The following is a 10957-nucleotide window of genomic DNA, read 5'->3' as shown; positions in this document are numbered from 1 at the left end:
TAGAAACTGGGTCCAGATGGCGTCCTTGATCTTGAGATTGATGTACTCTGGCAATCCCTTACTTAAATCAAGCTCCACACAAACTCTGGCGTATGTATAGAGACCCTGCCTCTCTCTCTGGTAGTCTCCCTTCCAAAAGCTACCCAGGGCATTACCTATTTGCCTGTATACTTCTGTATGCCACAGGTGAACTGGGAGATTTGGAAGCCTGATCCATACCGGAGCCTTGGTGATGACTGCTGAAGCTGGGTCAAAGTCGGGAAACCATGGAGTTAGGAAGAGACCAGCTGAACCCATGAACCAAGGGCCTTCGTCTAGGGCATTGTAGCAATGCTCTAGGTCATCGAACAACACTATGAAATATCCTTTTGCACAGAAATAAACCTTACAACGATCCGTCCAGTTGTCTTTGATCCAGTCATAAAGAACCTGTGAGCGCGGCCAGAGCCCATTGAATCTACAGATGATGGCTCTTTCAGCAAATTTCTGGGTTTCGTCTTCAAGATCAGGGTAGGAGATTTCAACTGATGGGATCTCCTCCACTTTTTCAACCAAAAACGGCTTGGGTGAAGTCTGTATTGGTGGCTCTGTCTTGTCAGTCTGCTTGCCATGGACTGCATCTTTGTACGAAAAAACCTTAGCTGAGGAAGGCTCTCCCCCAGCTCCTCCTCTAAGACGAAGGGAAAGGATAATAGATGCATCTTTCTCAATGCCATAAAAAGAAATAGGAAAGAGATCCTCAAGATGTTTACCTTGGTAGAGAAGCCGTTGGTCTGCCGAAGGGATTCCCAATTTGATGTCCAATGCATGCTTGAGATTCCGCACTGGATCCGCCTGGCAAACCCATTGAAGCATAGTTTTTCCTGAAAGAAGCCTGATTTGAATCTGGAAAGCTGCGGATGATTCTGAAGGCCTTTTTCCCCAACCGATCTGAGGAGCGGGAAGGCAGATGCCTTGATAGAGTTTCGAATCCGGCCTTGGTCTAGTGTGCAGGGGCGGCATGCATCTGATTAGTGTCGTCCCTTCTTTTCTGGAAGCGCTGGTCCGAGGATAGGCTAAGGTAGCCGCACGAATTTCCTTGTCCACTGCTTCAGCAGTCGAAAGGGGGCTGCTCCGTCGCGCCGTGGAAGCAGGGGGACGGGGCCATGTTTTCCCGGAGCTCTCCGATAAGAGGATAGCAGGCTCTTCTAGATCTACAACCCCAGTGATCATGGCATGGAGATCTTGAGTACCTGCCGATGAGAGAAGACCCCATGATCTTTGCCCAGATCTCTTCAATCCCTTCGCGGTCGGAGCGATTTGTGACCCAACGGCGGCCTGGGGCCTGGAAGCATCAAAGCTGGGGTTCGAGCCAGTGAAAATGGCGTGGCCTTGTTGCTGATCTGCAGCAGAGAGACAGCCCCGGAGTCTATGCTCCGATCTCTCAAACCTTTTCTCACGCAGTGCAATCCAGGAGCTGACGGCGGCCGAGGGCAAGGAGACGGGGGAGCTAGGGTTCGCCATTCGTCTTTCGGAAGAAACACCATATGGGAATCAACATTCATCATAAGCTCAATTGGAATTATAACATTGATAAAATGATAAATGCAGGTTGGAAAACTTACTATAGGCTTGAAAACAATTGTAAGTTGGCATATATTTGAATTTGCGATAAGAAAAGCTACTCTTTGAGACTCTCGTCACTCATGTTATTTTATATGGATGTGAGGTTTGATGTTTCAGTATATCCAAAGAGTCATGGAGGAAGATTGAAAAAATCCAAAAGCAATTTATAACCTACAACCTCAAGGTTAAAGGAGATACTCCTTACCCTATCCTCCTGATTGAAGCAAACCTTTCCCCGTTTAAAAGCATCGCTATGACTAGGTATCTTATGTATAAGAAAAAGTTATGCATGGACACCAAGAGGTTTCCTAAAATTGCTTCTAACTCTAGCCAAAACCCGCACCTTCGGTTCAAGTGAAGGTGGCATAAGGATGCCTAGTCTTGATGGACCATTGGGAAATAAAAGAGGACACCATCTTGCAAAATCTAGACCATATTATGAATTTTATTACTTCCAAATTTAAGGAGAAATTGTGGGGAAATAAAGAGCTAGAGGGAAAAATGAAAGTATGATATTATAAGGAGGTGAATAACCCCAATCACGAAGACCAAAAATGTTTTCCAGTTTTGATTAGTGTTAAGAAGAAAATGAATATTGTCAAGATAAGAACTAATTCTCATGAGCTTTATAGCGAAACTAGGCATTAGTCAATTCCTAAAACATCCTTCACCTGTGCGATCCTAAGAGGGTTGAAGATAAAAAAACACTTTCTCTTAGATTGTCCATCTTATACCCACATTCAATCTAATTTTCAAAATATTTATCACACTACAAACCTTCTTGACCTTTTAACTTATCAAAACTAAAATGATATAGAAAAGCTCCTCTCACTTTTTTTTAAACTAAAATTAAAATTTTAAAAAATGCTAATTACTCTTTACATTTTTAAAATCTAATAAACCATATAATTTTTATTGAATATTAATCATTATTATATATTACATTTTCCCACACATCACTACTAACTTACTAATAACCTACTAATAAAATATATATAGATAGTTAACCCTGTATCACTCACAAAATAAATAGTAAGTGGATTGTAGTACGTAAGATTTACCCTAAAATTTAGCGGAGGCAATTATATTGTTGTCGGACTTTAAAAGCTCCCAAATTTAGCAGCGGAGGCACATTACATTAGTGTTTGACTTTAAAGAAAAATGCTGCCACGTATCCATTATAAGCCCTAGTTAGAGCGGCAGAGTTGTGCAAGCAATCTTTATCTAAAATCTTGTCACATCAATAAAACTAAAATCATTGTCACGTTCCATTCGAGAAATATCTATTTGTATTTATAATCAAAATGAGAGGAACTTGGCTAGTAAAACTGCCAACTAATTTAACTAATGCATTGTTGTGCCATGTGCGATGATGGGAAATTATAAAAGTTGCTGTAAAGTGAGGATCGTAAATAATGTTCAAATTCTAAATTTTTATTTCATTTAGTTTAGAAATAGCCTCTTTAATATTCTTAACTTTTATGCTTTTTTACATTAATTTCTATATAATTAATTAATATATTAAACATTATATTAATCAATTATAAATATTTATTATTTATAATTGTTAATATAAATTAGTTTAATATATTGAATTAATTTATATAGAAATTTAATATATTTTAGTTCAATTAATCAAATTTCTAATGTTAGTTTAAGTTCTAATCCTAGATATAAACTCTGCAAAAATTTTAATAAAAAACTTTAATAAGAATTTTAATAAATATTAACATAAAATAAAGTAATTTATTAAAAATTAAAATAAAAATTAAAATAAGGATAATAAAATTTTGATTCTAGCCGACAGTGGGTTATTTCTTGAGATTTGTCCCCATCAGTATTTATTCTATCTGAAGCGCTCTTCTTTATCATCATTCTTTAACCCTGAAGATGGATCCCATTTGGGATTTGAAACGTTGGAATAAAAATGTTCATACTGTGGATTCTCCGGTCAATAATTTGAAAGAAGTATGAATAAACTTTAGCATGTTAACGTTATTTAATGCAAAATTTATGAAACCTAAATTAAAATAGTAAATAATGTTCAAATTTTAAATTTTTATTTCAAGATCTATATAATTTATTAATAATATAATATTGATAAAAAAAATATGAATAAACTTTAGCATGTAAATATTATTTAATGTAAAATTTATGAAACATACATCAATTTATATAATATATGAAACATGAATAAAAGTTACACAACTCTAAATATTAGTGAATGATAATTGATGAAATATTACAAATTTTAATAAATAATTTGAAAATAAAATAGTTCATTTAAATGTTAGGAAGGTAGATGATTATTATATATTTATAAAAGGTTTTGAAGTGTAAAGCATTTCGATCAATGAAAATAGAATGATGTTAACATGTTAAGTTTTATTTAAGAAATGTTATAAGTAGTTATGAGATTTATTAAAGTTAAGTTTAAAATTTTGATAATATTTTAGTATTAAAAGTATTTTTATTCATAGTCAAATGTTTATTTGCACAATCCTGCAACTATGCCCGTGTAAACATATATCTACTTTTAAAAGAAAGTGTCTTGGAAGAAAGACCATGCATTTAGAGAAGCACTAGCTTCTTCGTTAAACCATAATTGTATGATTTCAACCTAATTATAATGACCATAAATCTTATAGATATGAGATTGTTGAATTTTTTATTTTTATGAATTCTTCAAATTTAAAAAAGAATTAGAAAAAACTTTACAAAGAATTAGGAAAAACTTTACAGTGTTTTGTTTGCTTTTTAATATTAGAAAAATTAGGTTTAAAAGGGACTTTTTGCAGAGTTTATGTTTAATCTAATTTTGCTAAATCGTATAATTATATGGTGAGATGATTCTCATTAGATTTGCATAATGCATTAAGAAAACATAACTTTCAAATACACAGCTTGTTAAAGCATAATATTTTTAAAATATATTTTCCCATAATTTAAAATTTCTCAAAAAGAAAAAACAATAAACTCAAATGTTAAAATTACCATTAAATCTATCTTCTTAAGAAAAAATCTAAAACAATAACCAATTCATTCTAACCTTATGCCATAACAAATAGTAAACTTGGATGTAGCCACACTAATAAAGACAACCCTTCATATATATATATATATATATAAAATATTATGATTAAAACCTCTTCTTGAAATAAATTGGCAAGGTTAGTAAACTTGGATATAGTCATACCGATAGAGACAACCCTATATATATATATATATATATATATATATATATATATAGATTATGATGATTAAAACCTCTTCTTGAAATAAAATATGTGAGACAAATCAAACCATTCAAAATTGAAAAAGGGAAACAATCTTTTCTACATTGGCAATGTCCCACGATGGAGAAGAAATGTATCATTAAAGAAAAAAGAAATACACATTGGCAATGTCCAATGATGAAGAAGAAATGTATCATTAAAAAAAAAAAGAAATAAAGATAAGTATGTTGACATTCAATGGAAAAAAATAATGTCCAAATTTATAACCATTATATATTAAAAAATTTAATTTTTATTTATTAATAAATATATTGTTTTTTTAATTATTTTTTTAACTAAATTGAAATATTTAGTTAATTAATTAAAATTATATTATATATAAATTTTTATATTCAATTATAAAATTTAAGAAAATAAAATTATTTATATATATATATATATATAAAATAGAGTTGAAATCAATTTATTAATATTAAAATGTTATTTTATTTAAAATTATTGGTAAAAACAAACATTAAATACTTTTAAATTCATTAATATTAATTTATTTCATAAAATTTAGATTAAATTAAATTTATTAAATTTTAAATATTTGTAAAAATATCAAATTCATTTATTAATTATCTCATTTTAAAATTGAATATCAAAAGTTTTTACTTGAAAACTAAATAAATCATAATCTTTTATAATATATATATATATATATATATATATATATATATATATATATATAAACTAGAAATAATATTTGTCTAATGTAATTTTGCCTTTAGTTTAAATTTTAAATATTTGTAAAAATATCAAATTCATTTATTAATTATCTCATTCTAAAATTGAATATAAAAAGTTTTTACCTAAAATATTAAAATTTGAAAACCAAATAAATCATAATCTTCTATTAAAATTTGAAAACCAAATAAATCATAATCATATATATAGATAAATAATATTTGTCTTATGTAATTTTGGGTTTGGTTGACAACAAATACTTTAAGTATTATATAGGTAATTCATCAACTTTTTCCCTTACAAAATTACCTAACAAAACAAAATATACAACACATAAAGTTATTAGGGAATTTTTTTTATATACTTCATCACAATTAGGGAATGATAACAAGCCTCATTTGGCCATTAATCTTTAATTGACATTGTTTGCATACTTGTCTACTTCTCTATTGAAGTCTCTTAAGGCATGGAAATATGCTTTGGATGTGATATCTTCCCGAATTTTCCTGATTCTTTTCATGATGTTTTCAATAGTTTTCTCCTTTCAGAGGGACCCTTTGACCAAATGATGCAGAGTTAGGAAGGAATCTCACATAACCACGCATCCATCTAATGTTATTTGGTTAACAAAAGTCCTTGGTAGAGACCATATATCTCTACTTGATTATTTGTCATAGCTTTGTCTTCCTTAAAATCATAGAGTACCCCTTCCCCTCTTGCCATCTCTAAAAAATTAAAAAAATGATAATTTTATATAATAATTATTAAAATCATATAATTAAAACATAATATTAAAAAAAAAATAATAATCTGTATACATTTAAAAATGAAATTTTAACCATAAAAATTTAAACCAAAAATTCTAACTCAATAATAAAAAATACATCCAAATCATATAACTTATAATTTTTCAAAATATACTTATATTCATTCTAATAAAAATAATATTTATAAAATGATATCTTTTATTAAATAACTTATATTTTTATAATTAAGTATTATATATATATATTCACCGTGAGAAAATCTATTATAATTATTATTAAGTACTATTCAAAACTGTAAACTCACAGTTAAAACCAGATTACTTGACATTACTCTACAAACGATCAGTAAAAGACAGACTTTAAACTATTTCCTTACCTTTAATTTTTTTTAACTCTAAAAAAATTCATAAACATATTCCAAACTCGATTAAATACCATACTTATAAAAATATTATTTATGAAACTTTTTTAATAACGTTACGCCGTTTTTTTTTTTTTTTTGTTTTGTTTTTTTTGTTTTGTTTTTTTTTTTTTTTGTTTTTTTTCGATTTTTGAATATACATTTAATTAATCTCTTTATATAATTTTAATAAAATTAAACCTTATTAATTCAAATTCAAAAATCAAAATTTGCTAAATTCCCAGGACGCCAAGCCTCCAACCGTTGGGTGCCATTCCCGATCCCCAAGCATTTAATGTGACCAGAAAGAAAAACACACGCTGTCCCAATTTCTCACCACTGTCCCCATCAGACAAACAAGCTACAAAACGGAGAAAAGATTTAAGAGCATTTGACAAAAATCCCATGCATGGATCTCACCTTCGCCTCACGGACGGCTATAGAATAACGGGGGCCGCTGCTCAGACCCTGGGTTAAAGCTCTTCACGTGGTCACAGGGGAAACAAATGTTAAGAACACCCTTAATTTTCACGCTTTACCGCCCTCTCGCTACGGTCTCTGCGAATTCTCTCCACGACACTAAGGACTTTTTTTCTCAATGAGGAGAAGCGCGGACTGCAAGTAAGCCATGGCGTCCCCGAGATCCATGGAGGGCCATCGCAGCAATTGGGTTGTTGAATTCAAGGACTTTAGCAATTGGGCATTGATTATTTCAACGAGTGCGTGATGAGTATGGTATGAATTTTGTATCAACCCAGGAAATGGAAAACTCTGGCGGTGGTGATGTGGAGCTTCTGTGCAAGACACTTCAAGTAGAACACAAGCTTTTTTACTTTGATCTCAAGGAAAACCCACGAGGGCGATACCTGAAAATCTCAGAGAAAACATCTGGATCTCGTTCTACGATAATCGTTCCTCTTGCAGGAGTAGTTTGGTTTGTAGATCTGTTTAATTATTATGCCAGTGGGAATGAACAGGATCTCTACAGTAAGGAGTTGCAGCTAGACACCAAGGTGTGTATGTACTGTAATTTTTCTGTTAGATCCGTTATGTAATGGATGTTTATGTAATTTTAAATTCCAGATTTGATTGAATTGTGTTAAGATCTGTTATGGGATTTGATTGATGTGTATTAGGTCTTCTATTTCGATGTTGGAGAGAATCAGAGAGGGCGGTTTTTGAAGGTGGGATGTTCAATTTGAATGGATGTTTGTAGCGGGTATTGAACATTTTGAAGTGGATAGTAGTGTACATTGTAAGTTCTGAGAATTAGAATTCAGTGCAGGTTTCTGAAGCATCCGTGACCCGAAACCGTAGCACCATCATTGTTCCTGCAGGCAATGCAAAAGAGGATGGCTGGTCAGCCTTCAGAGATATTTTGGTTGAGATCAATGAAGCTTCGCAGTTGCTGCTTCCACCTCAGGTTCTAGATCTATCAATTTGTGCCAATATATGTTTTCATTTTTTGGTTTTTATTTTTCTTGAAATGTTGTTTTGATTAGTGGGGAAAATTTGCATCTGTAAAGTTAGAATTAGGTTCCTAAATCTCCATTAGGGGTGTTCTTCAAACTCTGCAGAAAGGGCAAAAAGTAGGGCAACCTCATGCCCAAAATACTAAAGCACCAGTCCGTAGGATTGATAAACCAGAACAAAATTGACCCCACTATAAAACATAAAGAAACATAAGATTAGCAGAACTGGAATTGAATTCCAACGTTCATTGGTTCATCTTCATAAAACCAAATTAAGCCCTTTAAGGGCAACAGGCTACACTGCACATAATAATTAATCATGTGGGGGTACAGGATTTCTCACATTGAGTGGATCCGTGGTCCACCTTGTTACCACTTCTCTGCCTTTTTCACACCTCACCTTGGCTGATCTCCAAGATTTCCTCTCCAGTGGTAAGGTGGTCCAACCATTAGCATTATATACATCAGACCTCTGTACTGCTGGTTGCCTGATCCGAGCACCTCCCTACTCATCAGCATGTTGGGGACCCCTAATTTCTAGCTTTTTCTGTGATTTTAACTTTGATTTTCAAGTCAGGGAATTGCCCAGATATATTCCTTGGGCTTATTTTGGAGGGGCTACAGGGACTTGTATTTTCTCGAACTGGCCCTTTTAGTATGTTGGTCAGCTGATGTGCATGTTCTTTTGCTGGTTTTTGATGGGGCAGCAAGCTTCTGGGCCATCCGAGCACTTGCGAGCATTGTCAGATGCTGTTGGGCCTGGATTCATATCAAGTGAGAGTGATCAGGTTAACTCTGTTAACGGTACGGCTACCTCTGTTAACGGTACAATCAGTGACAGAGCCATGGGTTTAGGTACTGGAGACCCTGGTGGAGTAGTGATGGCAAAAGTTATCAGGGCCGAGCAGAAAAGATTTTTCTTTGATCTGGGGAGCAACTCCAGGGGGCAATTCCTCAGGATTTCAGAGGTCTGTATTTAACTCTAGATATATTTAATTCTTGATATAGATGTTGTGTTTGGAAGCTTTGTAATGCCAAATTACAAGGATCGCAGTAATCACAAGTTAATCGATGTTAAAATAGCTGCATTTTAGATCTTGGATTTTTATCTCACTCTTTCCGATAGGTTAGCCATAGCTTTCTACTTTCCACTCCCTGTTTCTATGCTGTTTCTACGTGGTCATCCATGAAACTACATTAAAACTTTTCGAACTGTCAGTTGATCCTGCTAATCCTGCGTTGAATGCCTTATCTTGTTTACAAACAATTCAGAAGCAGCTATTTAAACCCTTTAGAACAGGGCATTCAAAATCTTGTGAGGACCTTCTGCCACGATTTCACCTAATCACATGATTATTGTGGGAATATTTAAGTCTCCTAAACTTGGATCTTCTAATGGTATGGCATGGCTACCATACCAATTTCAACACAGTGAAAGACTAATTATTTTTATTGTCCATATTTCACACTTAAATCCAACAATCAACAGGGCATGTTCAGGGTATTGGATTGGATGATTCTATGCACTTTTGGGGAATCGGGATAGATAGTTTTTTTTCATGTCTATGGAAACTTGATGGTAATATGATCATATCACATCTTTTGGTTCAAATTGGAACCCCATTTTAATCTTCGGAGTAACATTCTGCTATCTTCATTTCCCTCCCAAGCTATAACGACTTAGTTTTAAAAATTGAGTTTTCTATTTTTAGTTAAACAGGATAAGCTTTGGCTGCAATGTGGTGCATTGTCCATTATCATCCAAATTGGAATGAAAACACCATTCAAGAACGGAAAGCTTTTTTCTTAGTTCTGTATAGTAGTAGTATCGACTTCTATTCTGACTGTGTGGTTGAATTTGGCTGCAGGTGATAGGAGCAGATCGTTCAGTTATAATTCTCCTTGTATCTGTATTAGAACAATTTCATGATGCACTTGGCCAGTTTGTTGACATTACTCGAAGCCAAGGTCTTGGAGGAGCAAGTCTTCCAAATGTCCGCACAGTTGCTTCTGCAAAAAGGCGCAGTGAAAATTAGGCCTTTTAACTGAGATTCTTAATATTTGTTTAAAATGTTTTGCTAGGGCTCAATATGAGGATCACCAAAGATAGTTTTCTGCAATCTGACTTGTTTGAATCAAATGACCTACATCATGTATTTGACCTTCATCTCATGCCCTTTAGTGACACTACCTACACAACGCATTCCCTATAACTTTACAGTCTTCAGCCTTATTTTCTGACTGGAAAACCTAAGCAGGCTCCCAATTTTAGTTCTTCCGTTGAGTGATGAGCACTTTGAGATTTTAATCAATAATGTTTGGCAGGATTAATTTCCTGTATTCTATTGAAAGCGCTTCATTAAGCTTTACTATTTTATATCGAAGGCCTGCAACTAAGTATGTGCAGAAACTATGCTACTCAAGAAAAACAACTTCAGTGAGTCATGCTCAAATAATCAATTATCACAAAAAATGGATTTATTTGATTCCGAGGCTCGGAATTTTTTCATTTTCCATCAATTGTCAGAGAATAATGGTACAAATTACTTCTACATTCATCTTGTACTAGGATACTGCTTATTTCAGTTATTGTGGTTTATGAAATTTGGCACTCAATTTTTTCTAAGAATTCATGCAGTCTTTTTGACGCAGTTGGCTAGAAAAAGAAACATGAGTAGTAGTTTGCTGCTGATAAATGAACTCGAGCTCTGGTTTTCACAGAATTTATGTTCGGTTAATGTTACTTGT

General features: G+C 33.1%; 1 protein-coding gene across 1 annotated transcript; it reads left to right on the top strand.

Moving 5' to 3' along the window:
* The first annotated feature begins 7114 nt into the window (after positions 1 to 7114).
* On the top strand, positions 7115 to 10723 carry LOC149202821 (transcription factor Pur-alpha 1-like). Its single transcript, XM_089403268.1, has 5 exons — positions 7115 to 7750; positions 7874 to 7921; positions 8023 to 8160; positions 8917 to 9177; positions 10078 to 10723. Exons 1-5 carry the CDS (start codon positions 7475 to 7477, stop codon positions 10243 to 10245), a joined length of 891 nt encoding a protein of 296 aa, XP_089259394.1. The 5' UTR covers positions 7115 to 7474; the 3' UTR covers positions 10246 to 10723.
* The last annotated feature ends 234 nt before the right edge of the window (positions 10724 to 10957 follow it).

The sequence above is a fragment of the Pinus tabuliformis genome, chromosome 2_1 (genome assembly GCF_031772625.1).
Source record: "Pinus tabuliformis cultivar Carrire ecotype Pingquan chromosome 2_1, CPIR1, whole genome shotgun sequence".
In the NCBI taxonomy this organism is placed as follows: Eukaryota; Viridiplantae; Streptophyta; class Pinopsida; order Pinales; family Pinaceae; genus Pinus; species Pinus tabuliformis.
Note: the sequence above shows the minus strand (reverse complement) of the source record. Positions and strands in the feature narration are given on the sequence as shown.